The sequence below is a fragment of the Mucor velutinosus genome (assembly GCF_035048745.1).
Source record: "Mucor velutinosus strain NIH1002 chromosome Unknown tig00001563, whole genome shotgun sequence".
Taxonomy (NCBI): Eukaryota; Fungi; Mucoromycota; class Mucoromycetes; order Mucorales; family Mucoraceae; genus Mucor; species Mucor velutinosus.
Genome location: NW_027041904.1, coordinates 4424129 through 4444739, shown reverse-complemented (window position 1 = coordinate 4444739; position 20611 = coordinate 4424129). Strand labels below are relative to the sequence as shown.

The window sequence follows — 20611 nt, the reverse complement described above, 5'->3', positions numbered from 1 at the left end:
GTTCTTCTTAATTATATATCACCTTCTCATATAAACAATGAATAAAGAGAAAAATATCATAAACAATGTAAGCGCTACAACTGCAATTGATTTGAAAGCGGAATTAGCACAACATGTTGAGCAATTTGAAAAATCAAGAGCCAGTTTAGGGAAGCAATCCACTGCCAAAAGACCCGAAAAGAAGCAGACTGTGTGGACAAGGCAAAACAAGGGCATCCATGAGCGAAATCAGCGAGACAAAGTGACACAGCTGGAGGACGTGCAGGGTGATGTGTTGCAGAGGAGCAGAGAACAGCTCGAAAAGAAGGCAAGATTGTACGAGGCCATGCGTTCAGGAGAAGGCTTTGATGCGTATGACGAGGAGCAAGACGAGGAAAAGAGGCCGCTGGTGGATTTCGACAAAAAGTACTTTCAAGAGCGTGATTTGGAGAGACAAAAAGAAGAAGCAGCAGCAGCAGCAGCAGCAGCAGCAGCACGAAAGAAGAGGAAGCGAAATGACGAGGAAGATGACAATGACCCTTGGGTAGAGTTTGAAGATGAGTTTGGTCGTACTCGTATCATTCGTCGCAGTGAATTGCCCTCCACTGAACAACAGCAACACCACCATCGCTCGGACGATTCTGATTACGACTCTGAGGAAGAAGAAAACAAGGCGTATCTCATCGCACAGCAGCGCTACAAGGCAGCAGATCGATCCGATATGAGCCATTACGAGGCAGGCCGAGAGATCCGAACCAAAGGTGTGGGTTTTTATCAATTCTCTAAAGACGAGCAAGAGAGACAGGCTCAATTGGACAAGCTGAATCGCTTGAGAACAGAAACAGAGAATGCGCGAAATTCACAAGCAAGTGCTTCATCCAAACGGAAGCAAATGTTGGCACAGAATGCAGAAAAGATTCGAGCAAGAAAAGCAGCATTGAAAGCCAAGAAGCACCATCAATTGAAACCTGAGCAACAGATACCCACTGAACAAGGACCTGCTGAAGTGACAGAAGACAGTGTAACAGATTTCTTGAAAGCTATGCGTAAACAAGTTGAATGAAACACATGATTTATTAAAAAGAGACAGGGAGATGTGTCATGCAAATCACAGACTATTTTATTTACATTGCTCGATAATTTGCTTGATTTTATGCTGTTCTGCCTCAGTCAGATTTTCTTCTCCATCTAATGCTTGTTCTACACAAAATGAAGCGTTGTTAGGATATGCCTATATCAGATCAGATAAGAGACAGTAGTCTTACCGAAAAAGTGGATGGCCAGCTGCTGAACATCCTTGATCAATGCCAGATTCTCCACAAGAGGCTCCACAATAGCAATCATGTGACGAATGAACAGGGAACTGTAAGGTGCTTGTGCCATTCTCAATAGCTTCTTGACAAAGTGGACAATCAGACTGTCATCCAATTCACGGCCAGGACCACCAAAGTATTTCAGTACTGGGATTGTATAGTTCAATTGAACCAAGTAGAGCATACGATCCACCCAAGTACGTTGCAATGCAAGCTAAACATTACAGACATGAGCACGCACACACACATTTTCTCATGTATACACTCATCTAACTTACCTGGATTTCAGGTGCAAACACATCTGTTTTGTGCTTGATGCATCGCTGAATCAAACTAAACACGATGGGTTGTTGTAATTGATGTCTGCTGGCAATTTCATCCAATATCAATAATAGAACAGGTGTTTCTTTAGTACGAAAGTATGTCTCGAAATAAGCTGTGTGCATCGCCATGTACTCTATCCACATCAAGACACCCATGGAGCCAATAGGGAATCGAATAGCGCTAATGATGTACTTCATGGCTCCAGTGATGCTTCCTACTTCTGTCTTGTTGACCAATGATGTGTACAAATCCCTCAAAACCAACTGCACTTTATGGATATCACCCTCTTGTTCAGATCGTGGTTTTGTGTCGTTCATAGTGGTGGCATAAGCAACCAAGAAGGTCACATCATCCACTAGATCCTGTCTCAGTAATGCGCCATGCTGAGGTACATATAAAGCTGCCAGCATCTTGATTATTAAATCGTAATCGCATAAATGACGAGCTGCTGGTGGTTGTTCAGACGCATAAAATCTTTTTAGCTATCGAGGTGGAGGGATTAATAATGGCCACTCGCAAGCTGGCTCAGCACACACTTACTGCAACGAGATCACCGGGTGTAATGTTGGGTGAGTTCATGATGGATTTGATGGTTTTTGACAATTCTACAGGCGCATCTGAAATGTGTGTATGAATGACATCGACAATAGCCATGTTTCCCTTCTTTTTAGCAGCCAATTCAAGTTCTCTTCGAAGGCGAGTGAAGGGTGTGGCGCCATATTCATCGGCTAGACGTCGAAGTAAGATTTGGACGTACAAGTAGGTGTCTTCTCGTTCACAGCAAACTCTCTACGTGCAAGTATTAAAATCGTCTACATCAGTTTGAAAAGACAAAACCTACAACAAGACTGGGTAGCTCATCGTCGAATTCAACATTGTCTTTGGTCGTCAGGTCTGATAACGCATCATTGAGGATCAGATTATACACTTTGACGTAGGTGGATGCTGTTCTCAGTTTGGCGATCTCTTTGTCATGACCTGCTTCAGCAATACGCTATAAAATGACTTCTAATTAAAAGACTTTACCCCAAACACAAGCTGCAGCAAACATTACCAAGATGGCGAAATTGAGAAACACGCAATTGGGATGCTTTTCCAACAACTCGTAAAAGGTTCGTCTCCAATCGATATCTTCCAAAATCACATCGAGCCATTCTGGAGCCATTTGATCGTTCAATTGCATAAAGAACTCATCGCAGCGTTGTGGATCAAATCGATTTCTCAATTGATGTCGAATCGCTTTTCGTAAAATGTGATCACTGTTAAGTCCAATGGAATCGACTGATTTAGCTGTAGCGTTGCACATAGAAGGAATGCCAATGTAGGATTCAGATAAGAGATTCACTGCGTCCATGGGAGCTCCTCCAAGCTTCAAGTATTCTGATAAAGCATCTGTGTAGATGTTTTGCTCCAAAATGGCGTCTGTTTGTGATAGCGTTTTTCTGTATTCGTCAATGGATGCAATTCTTAATCCTGTATTGGCCTAAAAGCTGTGTTAGACTACCACTTTGTTTTGCATGTTGAACGCGCTAAAAAGATGACTTGCCATGATGATTTCTATGAAGAAAGGGGATAAGAAGAGAAAGCAACAAGTAATGCTAAACTTTTTTATCATTTTATAGTGTGACTCTTGCAACTGAGTGTTGAAAGTAGACATTTCCCTTGTGTGGCAGACAAGGGCCAATGATTTCGTCTTGATCTATATGTGCATTATCAAGTTTTCTCAGAAAGATTGGATCCGTGTAAGCAAATCTAATGAACTGAAGCGCAACAATGGCGATAACACTGTGAGAAATCAGGCGAACATGTCCATGTCGGTATACACAGGGTGATCCAGGCCATCATGAGGTGCTTAGTCTCTGTTGAAAATCTCATAGTATAGCCAACGGTCATTTGTGAATGATGCGCTAAAATGTTGGTTCTTTCTGAAACACTTATTATCTCGATTGATGCCATCGCTGTAATGCGCATTGGAGCGGTTGTATAGACAAACTACAACAATACCTTCAGCTTTGTATAGCTTTGAAAAAGGTTGCATGTTTGTTGATCTTAAGCCGTTAAAGCGTCTTGTCAATTAACATGAGATTCAGGGTGTCAACTGAATTTCCAAAACAGAACAACTTGACCAAAATGAGAATAACAAACCTCAAACTTGCTGGCTTACTTCACTGTTTCCTAAGTGTTTAAAAGGATAGTAAAGTACAAAAAATAGCATCTGGCAGCAATGATGATAAATGGTGTCAATGTGGTCAACTCTAAGACCATTCTGTTTCTGTATTATTCACTCTGCGGCTTGTTGATGAACGATAGAGTGATGCAGAGATTTTACTTTGCTTACGTGATTTTTTGCCCTTCATCTTCTACTGATGATGCTAGAATGTTGGAAGTAGGATGCTTATGGAAGATTTGTATAATTTAAATGGACCTGAATACAGCTTGGTATAATGAATACAAAATTAGCATTCGTTTTACATTAATCTCATGCTGACATTTTAAGTATATAAGGGCATGGCTACAGTGCAATGTCGCGGTTTTCATAAGCACAGCCAACAATGCTCTCACTCGACACGATGCATTCTGCCCTTATAAGTTGATTCTTCCAAAGTAATAATCAAAAAAATTTACACGTTGATAAGGACGACCAACAACAGAGAGATCTAAATATAATAATAATTTTTTGATGGCAAGATGAAGGCTATAAAGCATTATTGGTAGCGTCCGAGTGAGCCACCACCTAGCAACAAACATAAATTGTTGAATCCAATCAGTAGAATTTGAAGCGCTAGTGTAGCGTGCGCTAGAATTTGGTCAACTTCGCCAGAGAGATAAGACTAATATTCAGGTTTTAACGGAAGGTATCAGCATATGGCATTGACTACATTAGCAGTAACAAAAAAGAGAAATTTACATTCTGCTGGTTCCAGTGTTGTGGTCAACAGAGTAATCTTAACGTAGCTGCCAAGTTTGCTTCGAATATAAGCAACCCAAGATCAATATTAAGGCTGCACTAACCTTACCGTTTGCGCTTTGATTAAAACCTAACAAAACCAACCACTTTAGAACCATAATGTATTATACCAGATTACATCTTACAGCAGAATCCTTCATTTTGTCCACTGTTTCAAAAAAAGAATAAGTTCCAGCCACATATAATTAAAGCCCCGACTTCGGAGTTTTTGGTCAATTTGAGGCCCCGCTCTTGCCTTCTAAACTGTAATGAAATAGCCACCCAAACGCAATTTAATTGAAAACCAAAGTTCATCAAATAGCACTCATTCAAATTCATGCTATTTGGATCTATTAATGAAAGCGCTCAAATGTACATCAAAAAACCATTTAAAAATACTAAAGTAAAGATGCATGCTTATATCGCACATTGTGTGAATGAATCACTTCTGATCACAGTGTATTCAATCACACCCATGATCGATGGTCGTAATAAGTGATGGAATCTTTATCCAAAAAGAATCAAATCAATAACAAGCATATTCAAATATGATAACTATGCCCTGCTGCCATAGTTGCACAATATTCCAGATAAAGGATTCCATACCTCAATAACAAACATCACACTTTAAACCATCAAGGTTACATTAAATCATGCTATGACGATAGCTCACCCAAGCCCATCAAGGTTACTCAAATCGACCCTTATGGCCAGTGCTCTTGCATTGATTACCACTTTAAATCAAACATCAACAACATTTGCCAGATATCGCAATAGCAGCACCTATTGCTCTCTATCATCACTAATCCTACAAGCTAGATGCAAATGTATAAATACTCTTCTTTTTTTCACTCAATTCCAGGATCTTCAGTTCATTTTATACACAAATAAAATACAGTTGATTTCTATTGTATTTTACTATTGCTTTATTTTTTTTTGTGAAATCTATTTTAAACCCGATTTCACTGCAGCTGCTGTTGTAGCAACAGTGCGGCAATGAAACTTTTTAGATGGTAATCGTAAGATAATAAAAATAGGGCAAAGTGTACGTTTTATCTCTGATATTGACCAAAAGACGGAGTGTTCATTTTATCCAACAGGACAATACATATGTGAAATTATTCGGCTATCTTCTGCTGCTTCAAACCGATTGATAATGTATTCAATAGTATCTATGTATCATTTAAAACATAGCTCATATTTAAAATTCTCAAATGTATCTGTTTCTCAATCTACAAAGCTCCTCAAAAACTTATCATCTACCTGCAAAAAGAATATTCATACATTACCCTAGGGTAATATAAGGGGAAAATTCGAACAGTTGCAGTAAATTTTTTCAAAATGTATTAAATATAAAGTTTTAATAACGTTTAGTAAATCATAACAGGAAAGATGGCCGAGTTGGTCTAAGGCGTCACGTTAAGGTCGTGATCTCTTCGGAGGCGTGGGTTCAAATCCCACTCTTTTCACTTTTCTTTTTGCTCCGGAGCTGCTTAGGTAAGCAAGATGCTTTTTGCTCGTCGTAGCTATTTACCTCTTTTGTTGCAGTCAAATAGTGTAAATATTATAGCTAACTGCCAAAGTCAATAAACGTTGCCTTTTAACTTATAGCTGATTTGTTATATACCTTATATTATTATCACGACACTTGCAATGAAATGTTGAAATCAGATAACTATTTTACATAGAACTGTGTTCGAAGCTTTGACAAATGAGCTTGTTTCCCTACGACCAATGGCGATTTTGATGAAGCTTTCTTAGAAAACCATTGTGCTTTCTGATGAATTAAAGTCTAATGCGCTGTTACGAATCGTAATATCCGCTTTCTTGTCACTACATACAATCATCCATTTTGCTCTTCATCATTAGACAAAATACACCACACTAGGTGCCGCTACATTCACAACTCAATTTGACTCGATGCCGCATATCAAGCCGGTATAAATTAATAGACCATATCAGCTCTGAAATGCCTTCCGTATCCAAAAAGGAGAGCCATATTATCAAACTCTATATCTTAAATCCATCAAGTGCAATTACATAACCGAGCGATATGAAACTATATACATTAATCCTGGTAAATTATGTGAGCTATCCCCCAAAGGATATTAGTACAGAAACATTATCAAATCTCATTTCAATTCTTGTTAACCAGGACATTATCACAGACTTACAGAATAGCAAAATAGTATAAAAGCTGTTATATTTACTTCTTTTCATTTGTAAGATCACTTGAATTCTTTATATATGCGAGTGTTTATGCTTCGGATGGCTCTCTACCTTCGCTTCGTTTTGGTGAGAACCAACCTGCGCAGTGGCAGCTCGCGCTGCTGATTACCTTTGCACATCTTATGGATATACCGCTACTTTTATTTTGACTCTCCATTCACACATTAAAACCCTTCATATTATCTGTGGATCTGACTCTTATAGGATGTTCCATATCCATATACATGTAGATATTCATTCACGTGCAAGCAGAATACTGGTATTGCCCTTTTCTAGTCAAGAGTATGCCTAATACAGCAAAAATTTGGTGCATTTGAGCTGTGTTTTATCGCGCTAAACGCCATTTTGGACTGCCAGAACAGCACCAAACAATTGCTCTCATCTAGTACTAACTTTCTGACACCTTTGCTCAACTTTTTGAGGACCAAAAAAACATGGACAAAATTCGACCAAAAAGCATGAGGGGTACCTCATGCTTTTCATCGAAAATCAGACGATCGCGTTTTTGACCTTGATAATGAAGACTTTTACTAAGGTATATATTGAATCAAAATGTTTTTATCAGTCTAACGTAACCGCTGAAATCATCTTTGTGGGACTTTGTTATGTAAAATTTAGACTTTTTGGCCAAAACCATCTTTTCATATTTTTGTAAATTACTCAATAAGTTTATTCAAAACATCTATCTTATTTGTTACCATTGGATACGCCTTGAAAAGCACTCCTGTAAAGCTTAAAGAAGCTTAGGATGATCATCATATTTTACTTAGTTGAATCTGCAAGAATAGTTCAATCGAGTCGAAAACCATTAGGATTTGGCCAATCTAGAAACAGACTATGACTCTGGATTTGACTTAATTTTGGCTGGTGGGGTTGGTTAATCGTATATGATCGGCGTGGGTGCGAGCCTTTGAAGACATGAACGTTCACACATACCACCACCAAGGCTCCATCACGGCTTTTCAATATCTTGGTTTGTATTTTGCTTAGAACCATGCTCAACGTGCTCAAACAGAAGAGATGTTACTCAACTCAGTCAGAACTCAATGTCAGATCTACGGACAACGACAACTGTCTCTCCTGGGTAGAGTCACCATCGTCAACAGCCTCATTTTGTCCAAGGTATGGTACAGTTTGCGCATGCTGAAACCTACCAAACGGTTTGTAGAGAACGTAAAGTCCTGTGTTTATCAATTTGTCTGAAAGAAGAAGCGGCCATTACTACGCAAAGAACTCATATTCCTACCCAAGTCCAGAGGTGGTCTTGCTGTTCTCAACCCTTCTCTTCAACAATTGATCCTCCAAAAACGCTGGCTCAATTACCTCGTTGAACCGCAGAAATATCCGACTTTCCTGCGTCCCTTCATGCTCTATCACGTATCACTGCTACCGGCGTCATCAGAGTTTCCTTGCTTGGTCATCGTAGATGCTGAATACCGCAAGTCCTCCCTGATACACAAGGATCTTTCTATTTGGCATTTTATCTTCGTCATGTATGACTATTTTGGTTTCAGTGAACTTCAACAAGTGGATTTCCTTCCGGTCCAGACCATCCTGCAATTGCCTTTGCACAAGCTTCTCATAGGCCTCAGCGATGATCACTGGCTCCGGCGTCATCCCAAGTTTCCAGCAAACAAGTTCCTGATCTTTGATAGCCAACAACAACGGCTGCGTCTTCGTGTTGCTTCTGAATATTCAAGCTACTCGCTTCTTTGTGCCTCGCTCTATCAAGATATTCTCATGCTCAAAACCGTCAAACTGGTTCCTAAGGTGTGGCCTCACAATACTACGCCAAGTATCCTTTGACTTCCGAGATCATATATGGCACAGTGCGGTATCTACATCTTCCTCGCTTTATAAAAGATCGATTCAAGTATATCGCCGTCATATCTAGTACCTTGTGGCAAATGTGGAATCTGTATTGGCTTCACGGTTCACAGAACCCTGTACCACTCTCCACCGCCTCCATAGAACACTTTTCCTCCAGGACAGTCTGTCTAATTGATAGACTGCTACCTACTACAACATAATTTAGATTAGATGCTCATTCCGTTGCTCGAGGTCCACCACTCCGCGATGAGTCCCTCATAAAATAATATTTGAATAAAATAAAATATTAACTACAAAAAAAAAAAAAAAAAATTAATCGTATATGATCCATGCCTGACAAATGCCTGGCAACTCAGTTTTCATATCAGAGTTGTAAAAGTGTTTAGGGATTATAAATTTATCCCATATTATAATTGATTCTCTGTATACTCTTTCATATACATTTCTGCATTACTTTCTATTTTCTACTTTTTCTTCTGTTTGTTTGTTTACTCTAATTGAACAACTATAAACCTGGTGCTCACTTGATAGTTAGATCTGCTTTGGTTAATTTACTACCTCTTTTGAACTTCTTTTATCAAAACTACACACGTTGCTACCAACTCGCCTGTAACAGCGCACACTTGACTGCTCACAAAGAGAAATTATGTTTAGTTCATTTTGACAGCTTTCAGGGCAAATACACAACAATTGGTACATCGGAACTAGCTTATATATACAAAAAATTATCTGCGAATGCTAAGCATAATAAGGTCCTATCGTTGTTGCATTTGTCCGCTATTTGTTAGCTATCAATATCAGGCATACTGCTTCTAAATTATATGTTATTATGAAATATGCTAAAGCTAGACAGAAGCTTTACCAAGCAACATTGGTTGAAAACCATGTAATGTCAAATTGATCTTGTTTGATCTCAAAGCAGGCTGTCAAGTTTTTCATCATTGTCTTGAAACCAAGACGACAAGATCTAGCATAGGTGATACTGTAGCTGGAAAGCTAGGGCAACGAGTATAAGTATATATGCTCTCACTAACTTTGGAAATCTGTATGGGTATCTTGAATGCTGTTATTTGAATAGATGAAATGCTGCAGCTAATACAGTATTACCGCAAGAGTTGTATTCTATCATGCAATTCAAAAAGAAATTCTTTCAAAAGACATGAGATGTTTGAGTTTTGTTATTTTTATTGAAGATGCAATTGTGAGGTATTCGAATCTTTATCTCGGCTTCTTTTTATTATCACTCCCAATCTTTTTCTTTATATTTTTTAGGCATGTAATGATTGATCTACACTTGGGGGGAAGGGATTTTTTTTTCTGGTTTGAGTATGTATATGAGTGTGTGGGCTTGAGTGAGTTGTGATATTTTTCAACAAAAAAATATGGCATAGTATTTTTTTTTTTATAAAAAAAAAAGTGAAGAGGGAATAGAAAAGAAAAAGAAAACAGCGAGATAAAGAGGATATTAATTGGGCTTATATAAACTACTTATTCTTGATAGATTTTGATAAACTTATTGGTCATCGTCCATAGGTAAATCCTCATCCTCCTCGGGGTATTCTTCATCATATTCCTCATCGATAGTGGCTTCTTGGTATTGTTGGTATTCGGATACAAGATCGTTCATGTTGGACTCGGCTTCAGTGAATTCCATCTCATCCATACCTTCACCTGTGTACCAATGCAAGAAAGCCTTTCTTCTGAACATGGCAGTGAATTGCTCGTTGACACGCTTGAACAAATCTTGGATAGCAGTGCTGTTACCAATGAAGGTACCAGACATTTTGAGGCCAACAGGGGGGATATCACAGAGAGAGGTCTTGACACTGTTGGGGATCCATTCAACAAAGTAGGAAGAGTTCTTTTGTTGAACAGCCAACATTTGGTTCTCGACTTCCTTGGTAGACAAACGGCCACGGAAGATGGTAGCAGCAGTCAAGTAACGACCATGACGAGGATCAGAAGCGGCCATCATGTTACGGGCATCGAACATTTGAGCAGTCAATTCAGGAACACTCAAGTTGCGGTATTGTTGAGAACCGAAAGCGGTCAAGGGAGCGACACCAACCATGAAGAAGTGAAGACGAGGGAAAGGAACCATGTTGACACAGAGCTTACGCAAATCACTGTTGAGTTGACCAGGGAAACGCAAACTGGTAGAGACACCAGACATGACAGCGGAGACCAATTGATTCAAATCACCATAACCAGGATTAGTCAATTTGAGAGTTCTGAAGCAAATGTCGTAAAGAGCTTCGTTATCGATACAGAAAGTAGCATCACAGTTTTCAACGAGTTGGTGGACAGACAAAACAGCATTATAAGGTTCAACAACGGTGTCGGATACTTTAGGAGAAGGTACAACAGAGTAGGTACTCAAGATACGATCGGGGTATTCCTCACGAATCTTAGAGAGCAAGAGAGAACCCAGGCCAGAACCGGTACCACCACCAAGAGAGTGACAGAGTTGGAAACCTTGAAGGCAGTCGGTATTTTCGGCTTCCTTGCGGATGACATCCATGATAGATTCGACTAACTCTGCACCTTCAGTATAATAACCCTTTGCCCAGGAGTTACCTGCACCAGATTGAGCGTTGATGAAGTTATCAGGGCGGAAAATTTTGCCGTAAGGGCTACCACGAATGGCATCCATGGTTGCAGGTTCAAGATCAACAAGAACAGCTCTAAGTAAGGGCAGAAAAAAAAATGAGGGGGGGTTTGTCATTGAACAATTCAAGGAGTCTGTCTTACCTTGGGACATATTTGCCTTGAGAACCTTCATTGTAAAAGACATTGATACGTTCTAATTGAAGATCGTTGTCACCACCGTAGTTACCGTTGGTGTCAATGCCGTGTTCTTGAGAGATAGTTTCCCAAAACTTTTGACCAATCTATAGTAGAGAGAAGAAAAATAAGAAAAAAGTAAATAAATAAATAAACATGTACACGTGCAGCATGGGCCTCTTGCTCTGTTTTCTCTTTTTCTATCACTCTACTGTGAGGCATTTTGCCTGCTACTCCTTTCTACTCCTATGCAGGCATGTGTGTACACACAAATACACACACTTCAGCACGCATATCACACACCCTCACATCACAATTAAGAGCGACAGAAGGCCGTACAGAGTGCGAGAACGAGAACAAAAACAAGAGATGACGCTCGGAAGACATTACTTACTTGATTACCACATTGACCTGTATAGTTTGATTAAAAAAATTGAAATTCAATGATGAGCCATCACGATCGAAGAGATGTGAACAAGCAACTACGTACCAGCTTGAACGTGAATAATTTCTCTCATAGTAAAATACCTAACAAGATGTCCTGTTAGCAAGAGGTTTACACGTAAAAATGCTACATGCTACATACCAAAAAGTGTTAAAAAAAAACAAAGAATAGAAAAGAAGAAAGATAAAAGAAAAAAAAAAAAAAAAGAGGAGAAAGAAAATTATAAATCATCTCATAACAAGTATAAAAGGTACCGATGCATCTTTCAGGGTAGCTTTGATTGGACAAAACAGGTGAAATGGAGATACAAAAAAACGATTTCCAGTCTATTTTTGGGAATCAACCATTTACTCGATGGTTGAAAACATGTAAAAAAAAGAAGGTGATATCTCATTATATGTCTGAATTTAACAAGCATCATGTTCATAATAGTACAAAGACCACAAGCCCTTGAGCAATGTAGACAAAGAACATCAGGGAAATAGGGCAACCTGCAAATGGGCATTTTTCATTTATTCTGGTTTTGAATCCATTATATTGGATGTTGGCTGGAAATGACCCCTATTCTACTACGTGTCTTCTTGGTTGATTTCCATGCATTCTCTTGCGAGGTGATCAAGAGAGAGAGAGCGGTACTGAACATTAGCATCCAGTGAAAAGAAATGTATGGATCAGAAACAGGATGTCTGATGACAGTGTCTAATCTATATAGATTCAAGAAGCTTTTCGTATACAAGTCCAATGCAGTACGACCCAAACAAGTATGTGATTGAAAATTTTACTGTCATAAAGTAGCATACACATTGCAACAGCACTTGATATATCTATCATAAACAGGATTCTTTTATTTATCCACAACACATGTACACAGTAAGCATGAAATCCAACAAAAATAGCGAAAAGACATCTTCTTTCTTTGATAGGTCCATGTGTTTTTATAGTAAAGCACATTCTACATTTTGCAACGCTAACACTGTATGATTGTACAACACCTCGAACATTATAAATAACTATGCCGTATTTAGGCGAGATACAGGAGATCTACCCGTTTCCGAATATGTATTCTCTTATCAGCATACTGTCATGTGGAAGCTATTCAAGTAGACATTGCTTGCGCTGGCTTACTACGCATAACTTAACACTATGTAATTCCATAGCAGAAGAAGCTTGAATCCATCAAGTAGTACAGTGGCATTTGATTTTGGCTGATTGAGTTTTGAATCTCGGGTGTGATGCGATGCTGTGTATTTTGACATGCTTGACATGCTTGATGTCTCAAACCACGTTTCAAGTAGTGAATGCCCTTCAAGAGTATATGAGCAGAGCTAGAATAGAGTGCTCGTATGGCATTGCAATGTAATTGCTGACCGGCGAGTTCTGTCGGAGAGCAGCTTCATCAAAAATAAGCTATCTGCGTTATTCCAGTGCCTCCAATGCCTGAATTCAGGAAGCCACGCATACAAAACACATCATTGCCATACAAGGCACCACATGAAAAGGCCATAATCAGTGGGATTTATTCATTTTGCAGCTACTAGCAATTGATCATTCACAAAAGTGCGTCTTTCTCTAAGCAGCCAATCAGTTGTAGTCAATGTCAATGCTCACTTAAAGGCTACACAGCACGAATTAAACCAACGGCTTGCGAGAGTATATTTCCCCACACCTACTTTTTCTCTTTTCTCACCTAGGTTTTATACTTGAGCATCATTCATCATGGAGTTTATGAGCGCATTAGGTTCACAAGAGGACGCTTATCGTCCCTCTTTGTTCGAACTAGTGGCTCAAGAGAAACTGAAAGAGTTATTGCAACCTGCTGTGCAATACGTGTTGGCTGTATGTACTTTATATTTTATGTCATGCGAGTCGACTCACTCACTTATCACGTATAGATATATGCGCAACGATACCCTCGCTTGTTATTACGGGTGGTCAATAACCACGAAGAGTTCTATGCTGCTCTCATGCTACTTGTAGAGAGGCATTATCTTAAAGAATGGGGTACAATTTGTATATGTGGAATTGGCCATGACTAATACTAAATACCGCTGTCAACAGGTGGATCATTTGCAGAGAATTTCTACGGTTTGAAACGAGTGTCAACAGCTCATTTGGAAAGCATCAAATTCACATCACCCATCAATTCACAGTCTTCTCCTGCCTTGACATCGAGAGAGATCTCAAAATCCTTGCTGGTCTTGGTGGGATTGCCCTACGTCAAGTGTCGGTTGGATCTACTGTATCAAAAAGTGTCAGGCGGATCAGCTTCATCTATTTTAGGGGACAATGAGCAGCTGGAGATGGAGAATGAGGAATTGGCTAATCCAGAGACGTCGAAAAAGCGTAAATTAGTGATTCGATTGATGCGTTTGTTCAAGAAGGTGTATCCCATTATCAATTTCCTATACTATGGATCGAATTTGGCCTACAATGTTGCTTACCTGTTTGGCAAAACGAGATATTATACACCTTGGTTGCATTTATTGGGTCTCGAAGTGAAGCGTATGAGCATGAACGACTATGTAAGTGTGTGTGTGTGTGTGTATGCTTGGTATACCGAAAGCTGACAATCTACTGGTAGCGTGCTTATTACGACAAAGCAGCTGGATCAACACAACAACCCTTCTCACTGCTCAAAAATCCTTTTGGTGCAGTGTCGACAGTATTTAGCAAAGTCATTGAATTCCTCAAGGTACTGCTGCCCATGTCCATCTTCTTTTTCAAATTCTTGGAATGGTGGTATTCCTCTGAATTCTCTAGAGGAGGAAACACACACAACGAAGATGGCGAGAATGCAGTGCCACCACCTGAAAAGATCAAGCCTGATCCCCGCGGCACGCCATTACCCAGCACAGCCAACAAATGTCCACTGTGTCTCTCTAGCCCCATCAACAACCCTACAGCATTGCCTTCAGGCTACGTATTCTGCTACACTTGTGCTTATCATTATGTGGAAGAGCATGGCCGGTGTCCAGTTACCTGGATCAAGGTCAACAATGGAGCCGAGGACTTAACAAAACTCTATGCCGATGTCATGTAGAAAACAAAATATAATGAATAAATGTGTAATTTTATAGCGATAAAAACGTGTTGTGGTGTGTAGTAAGAGGAAATAAAGGAGGAAAATTAAGCAATGGCAGAGAGAACAATTTGAGAAATAGTGGCATCTTCACTTCTCACAGACATTTCAAAAGCAACGCCAGAAGAAGAGTTGAATGTCATGCGGCATCTTGCTAATACCTTCTCGCCTGTCAAAAATGTACCTGCCATGATCAATGTATGAACGTTGGGGTTGCGTGGCAAAGAGGTATCATCCAGGGGCTGCATGCCCAATAAGTCTATGATAGCAGTGCAGGCTGCTTGAAGACTGGGTGCCTTTTCACGATCTAATGCCAATGTTTCGATGGCCTCTCCCTCAGCAAAAGTTTGGAATTCTTCCTCGAAATTGGAGACATAGGTAGGACGAATATAGTCGCTGGTCAATAACTCAATCTCTTCCACTTGGTATTCGTCCTCATAACCTTCTTCATCAGGTTCACCAGTAGTGGGATCGCAATCCTTGATAACGAATTTCAGTGTGTTGGTAAAGGAGGCTATTGTTAGCAGATTAGTATGTGTGTGTGTGATGAGATGGTGCATTGATTTTCAAAGCTTACCAACAGGGAAATCATCTACATCTTCTCTTTCATAGGCAACATAGATTTGGCCGGGAATGTCATATTCCAGCTTGGGAGCAGGAATCTCCAATACACGCACTAAACCAGCCTCCTCGTCGTCAATTTGCATAATCATCTCAACGTCCTCCAAAAGTTGATCGTTCAAAGTATTGACACAGTTGAATTGGAACACAATGTGCTTGGCAAAAGTGTGCTTGATGCAGTGTACAGCGTATTCTGTCTCGCTCTCAGTGACCTCGATCTTTGCTGAACTCTTGAACAAGGCACCAAAGGCAGCAATTTCAGGAATAGTAGCCAGGGCATCAGCATAAGCAGCTTGTTGATCCAATTGGCTGTTTGACTTGTGATCTGCTTGAGGTGTAGCAGGTGTGGAGGAGGGATGAGGAGAAGCGGCAGCGACAGTGGTCAAATCTTGAGGTCTGTTGCGACGACGCTCTTCTTCTTCTTGCGATTTGCTGATGACAGGGACGCTTGACAAGTTGAATGCCTTTGTGTTGCTGTTTCCAAGATTGACGTATTCGACCAATTCACGCTCCAAGATGGGAAGAGCAAAGGTGGAGTCATCAACGCTGTAGAGCTTGGCTAATTGATCATTCTTCATCATCTCCAGAGCCAAAGTAGCACGATCGCGCACTTCATCATCCACGTCGTCCTGACAACGAGCCAACAAGACCTTGACGCTTTGCTTGACACTAGCATCAGGACAGTTGGTACCGAATTTAGCAAGAGCACTGACAGCAGCACCACGAATGATCGAGTTTTCAAGAATGACTCTGTTGTAAATGTAACGAATGTACTTTGTAGGTGTGGGCGTCTTGGGCCCCTCAGTGCCGAGCATGTGAAGAACTCGGACAGACAGTTTGGTGAACTCGCAATCCTCGATAAACTCGCACAAGTAAGACAGAGCTGCATCCTTTGATTCAGGAATATGACGCACCATGTCGAAAATGGCCTCTACAACAGCCTTCTTGAACTCATAGCCACCCTCATCACGCAAGACGCCACTCAAAAAGTTGAGCATCACAGCTTGCTTGTTGGGGAACTTCATACAGAGAGAGCGAATGGCTTCTACCACAATGACCTTGAATTCATCGGAAATCTCACCCATGAAGCTAGAGATTTGCTTCATTAAACGATCCACAGAGGCCTCATTACCCGTTTTGAGGAGTGTTGTAATAGCAAAAGTAGCGATGCTGCGGTTTTGATCAGACACCAAGTTTTCGATATCCAAGTTGCAGGGAGAGACAGCAGAAGGTTTGGATAAAGCGAGAGCATTCAAGATACGGATGGCAGCAAAACGCAATGTAGGCTTGGGAGAAGACAAGAAAAGCTGCAAAACAGAGATAGCGGGATAGAGTTCCTTGGCTGATGCGTCCTTCATTTCACAAATTGCACGAGCAGCCTCCAAATTGACCATGTCACTCTTGTGTCTCAAATAGCCCTCCAAAAGCTCGTAAATGCGTTTGGTGGATCTAATGTTAAAGGCTATCAATATCATCCACACACTGTAATCCCTCTTGTCCAGTGTCTTACCCAGGCTCATCTTCCATGACCTTACAAGCATATCTGATCAAGATACACACAGCAGCAGGGTTCTTGAGGGTGCCACTGTTACCACCACGACCACTACCAGAGAAAGTTTGAACCAACTTGGCAATAGCCATGCGGTCTTGCTGGCGAATGAGGTACAACAGACCAATAGCATGATATTGAGCAATGCCGCTGGTGGAGATGACAGCTTGATTTTGTTGAGAAGAGCCACCAAAACTAGTGATATAACTGGAAGCAGCAGAAGCGAATCCACTGGATTGTTTAGCATAAGCAGCTTCTTGCACTTCAGTTGCCCAGCGACGGACAATCTCCTTGGAAGCACCAAACAAGTGGTAAGATGACACAAGAGCAGCGCCAGAGACAGAGGGGTTTTTGTCGACGATGGAAGCCTTGATGATACGTTCGATACCTTGAATCATGGAGGGATCCGTGATGAGACACAAGGCACGGATAGCATTAGCACGGTAGATGGTTTCCTGCTTGGACTGAATATCCTTAATTAAAGATTGAGTGACCATAATCACATCCTGAGCAATTCCTGATAGCTCTTTGATCACTAAATACATCATTTGTCTGAGGGAAGTCTATGATGAAGCATGTGTGTTTAGTGTGCCTGTGTGCTAGCATCGTTGCGTGTTTGGTGTTAGTTGCTTACGTCTTTGGATTGAAAGAGCTTGATGACATTAAAGAAGAGGTCGGTTGCTTCTTGTACGTTGAATGGCTCGCCCAAAGAAAGTAGATAGACGATCTTGGTCAACAGTAATCGACACTTTCTAACATTGATGGGTGAATCGTTGAAAGCACGGGCTTCCTGGAGTACTGTAGACTTGTTAATTTGAGAAAAGACATTAACGTCTCCTAAAATGAAAATACGAGACAAAGCGAGATGAGTATTTCAGGTGTTTTGTTGAGTGTTGCAAAAAATCTCTTGTGAGAGTTACCTGAATCTTCGTCTCTTTTAGCGTAACTCATTTCTAGCTGTATCAAAGAAGGAACGAGTCGATAGGTTCAGTGTGTGTGTGTGTGTGTACGAAAAAGAAGAAGAGAGAGAGAGAAATACGTGATAAAGCAAAACCAACACACAAAACCAACAGCTCGCTTTTAAAGCTCATTAGGACACGTCGAATATCCCAGCTGGCTCACCAGACATTGAGGTCAAGAACGCAGATTGGTTGAAATTGCCCATATATTTCAAACGTCATGACATGCTTGCTTTGGGTTTATTAGAGATTTTTTTCTTTTTGTTCTCATTTCTCAACTGTCATGTCGTTTATACAGAGATTTACTGACTCTGTGAGTCAATTTATCGAGCAACATCCCACCTCAATCCAGCTGACATTGACAGCAGTCGCTGCTTCAGCATTGACAGCATCCAGCATCCTCACATTTCAAGCAAATCAACGCAAAAGCAGAGCCAGAACACTCAAAGATGAGCTCAAAGAAGCAGAACTTCGAAGCACCATTGACTTGACACCTGTAGGCACTGTCAACAAGTTGGGGCAGCCTCATATCTTGCCACCTCCAACTATCTTTGATGATCGATTGATTGAAGAGCAATTGAGTAAGAACACAGCCTTCTTGGGTCAAAAGGGTGCCGATAAAGTGAGGGATGCCTTCGTCATTGTGGTGGGCGCTGGTGGTGTAGGCTCTTGGGCAGCTCTTATGCTGATGCGTTCTGGTGTCAAGCGTATTCGTATCATCGATTTCGATCAAGTGACATTGAGCAGTTTGAATCGACACGCTGTAGCTACCTTGGAAGATGTTGGCACCCCTAAAGTAAGATGTATCAAGACACATTTCAAGCAGATTGCACCTTTTGTCCAAGTGGAAGATTGCATTGATTTGCTAAATGCGGATAACGTGGATGATTTATTGAGTGGTAGGGCAATTGCTTATGGGGGGGGGGGGGACAAGCGAATCATGAGATTGACGCTAATATTTGATTAGGCAATCCGGACTATGTCATTGACGCCATTGACAACATCAACACCAAGATTGATTTGATCAAGTATTGCCATGACAAAAAGCTGCCTGTGATCAGTTCTATGGGTGCTGGTGCAAAAGCTGATCCTTCTCGTATTCAAATCGCAGACATTAGCGAGACATTTGGTATGATCTGTTAACGCAGTAGCATGTAGTTGCTGTCTAACATTCCACCGTTAATAGAGGATCCTTTGGCTCGTTCGGTCAGACAAAGGCTCAAGAAATTAGGTATTCTCAATGGTGTTCCTGTCGCTTATTCCACCGAAAAACCACATCATGTCAAATTATTACCATTAGGCAAGTTTTTAAAGAATCAGTTAACCTCATGCTAGAAAGACTCACTCTCTCCAAACTATTAGAGGAGGAAAAGATTGAAGATAGAGATGAGTTTTCCGCACTGCCCGATTTCAGAGCTCGTATCTTACCTGTGCTTGGTACAATCCCCAGCATGTTTGGTATGGCTATCGCAACATATATCATTTTGAAACTAGCAGACTACCCCGACTTTGATCCACTTTCTGTCAAATTGAGAGATGGTTTATATGGAAGAGTGCACAAGGAGTTATTGAACAGAGAAGTCAAGACATTCAAAGAAAAGTAAGTTTTTTTGATGGTGATATCAATGATTGGATTCCATGTACTAACACTATCGAAACATTCAAATAGAGTTTGTGCCTTGGATGTGCAAGATGTTGCATACATTTTTGAAGAAATGTGGCATGGAAAATCCGTAGTTTCTGGCCCCAACGATAAGTTGGCATTGACACGCTGGGACAAATCGAAGCCTCTGAGTTATTTCAATACGGTGTGTTTGACAAGACAGGAAGCCAATGAGCATGACGCTCTACCAGAGAACGTTGATTTAGAGCAACACTATGGTAAAGACATTTATGACAAAGTGGCGAGTCAGTTTGAACGCGAGAAATCCATTCAGAAAGCCTGGAATCATGTACTATAATAGAATTGGCTGTTTTGTGTGGGGTTCAATAAACTTTAGTTGCGTTTGTATTTGATCCTTTTATTAATTTTTGTGTGAGTATCGCTTTCTGTGCATAGCTTTTTCTAAAATAATTCATATACGGGCAAACATTATGCTGATATTACCCTTTTCTAATCAAAGACTGTGCCAAATACAGCAAGGACTGGGTTTATTTGAGCCGTAATTTCTCGTGTATAAAGCCGTTTCATCCAGCACTAACTTCCTGACACCTTTGCTCAATTTTTTGAGGACCAAAAAAACATCGTCAAATATCGACCAAAAACCCATGTGGGGTACCTCATGGCTTTCACCCAAAATCAAACGATCGCGCTTTTGATCCGAAAAATGAAGACTTCTACTATAGCATATATTGAATTAAAATCTTTCTCTCAATTCAAAGCAGCCCCTGAAACCTCGTTTGCGAGACATTGGTATGTAAAATCTCGATATTTTGGCCAAAACCTCACTTAATATTTTTCATTGTTGCTCGGTAAGTTTATTCAAAAGATGTGTTTTAATTAGTACCATTAGATGCGCCTTAAAAAGTACTTTAGAAATGCATTAGAAAGT

The 20611-nt window shown here is 40.5% G+C and overlaps 7 protein-coding genes and 1 non-coding gene across 8 annotated transcripts; 5 read left to right on the top strand and 3 right to left on the bottom strand.

The window, feature by feature from the left end:
* Window positions 1–37: 37 nt before the first annotated feature.
* On the top strand, window positions 38–1042 carry ATC70_010091 (uncharacterized protein; the record flags this gene model as incomplete). Its single annotated transcript, XM_064829311.1, has 1 exon — window positions 38–1042. The coding sequence occupies one exon, from the start codon at window positions 38–40 to the stop codon at window positions 1040–1042; it is 1005 nt and encodes a 334-aa protein (XP_064686513.1).
* Window positions 1043–1099: 57 nt separating this feature from the next.
* ATC70_010090 (uncharacterized protein) lies at window positions 1100–2970 on the bottom strand (the record flags this gene model as incomplete). The annotated part of the gene is made up of 6 exons (XM_064829310.1): window positions 1100–1179; window positions 1245–1506; window positions 1571–2098; window positions 2157–2405; window positions 2458–2610; window positions 2671–2970. The coding sequence occupies 6 exons, from the start codon at window positions 2968–2970 to the stop codon at window positions 1100–1102; spliced, it is 1572 nt and encodes a 523-aa protein (XP_064686512.1).
* Window positions 2971–5949: 2979 nt separating this feature from the next.
* Window positions 5950–6032, top strand: ATC70_010089. Its single transcript has one exon. It is a non-coding gene; the product is annotated as a tRNA-Leu (tRNA).
* A 1780-nt stretch (window positions 6033–7812) lies between these two features.
* On the top strand, window positions 7813–8598 carry MND1 (Meiotic nuclear division protein 1; the record flags this gene model as incomplete). Its single annotated transcript, XM_064829309.1, has 2 exons — window positions 7813–7965; window positions 8044–8598. The coding sequence occupies 2 exons, from the start codon at window positions 7813–7815 to the stop codon at window positions 8596–8598; spliced, it is 708 nt and encodes a 235-aa protein (XP_064686511.1).
* Window positions 8599–10135: 1537 nt separating this feature from the next.
* Window positions 10136–11924, bottom strand: RFC2 (Subunit of heteropentameric Replication factor C (RF-C); the record flags this gene model as incomplete). The annotated part of the gene is made up of 4 exons (XM_064829308.1): window positions 10136–11306; window positions 11374–11513; window positions 11801–11817; window positions 11897–11924. The coding sequence occupies 4 exons, from the start codon at window positions 11922–11924 to the stop codon at window positions 10136–10138; spliced, it is 1356 nt and encodes a 451-aa protein (XP_064686510.1).
* A 1643-nt stretch (window positions 11925–13567) lies between these two features.
* ATC70_010086 (uncharacterized protein) lies at window positions 13568–14891 on the top strand (the record flags this gene model as incomplete). Its single annotated transcript, XM_064829307.1, has 4 exons — window positions 13568–13687; window positions 13744–13852; window positions 13910–14373; window positions 14433–14891. The coding sequence occupies 4 exons, from the start codon at window positions 13568–13570 to the stop codon at window positions 14889–14891; spliced, it is 1152 nt and encodes a 383-aa protein (XP_064686509.1).
* Window positions 14892–14977: 86 nt separating this feature from the next.
* ATC70_010085 (uncharacterized protein) lies at window positions 14978–18051 on the bottom strand (the record flags this gene model as incomplete). Its single annotated transcript, XM_064829306.1, has 5 exons — window positions 14978–15444; window positions 15508–17000; window positions 17062–17663; window positions 17735–17937; window positions 18021–18051. 5 exons carry the CDS (start codon window positions 18049–18051, stop codon window positions 14978–14980), a joined length of 2796 nt encoding a protein of 931 aa, XP_064686508.1.
* Window positions 18052–18342: 291 nt separating this feature from the next.
* On the top strand, window positions 18343–20020 carry HMG1_3 (3-hydroxy-3-methylglutaryl-coenzyme A (HMG-CoA) reductase isozyme; the record flags this gene model as incomplete). The annotated part of the gene is made up of 5 exons (XM_064829305.1): window positions 18343–18958; window positions 19027–19188; window positions 19246–19359; window positions 19422–19659; window positions 19729–20020. 5 exons carry the CDS (start codon window positions 18343–18345, stop codon window positions 20018–20020), a joined length of 1422 nt encoding a protein of 473 aa, XP_064686507.1.
* Between the last annotated feature and the right edge of the window lie 591 nt (window positions 20021–20611).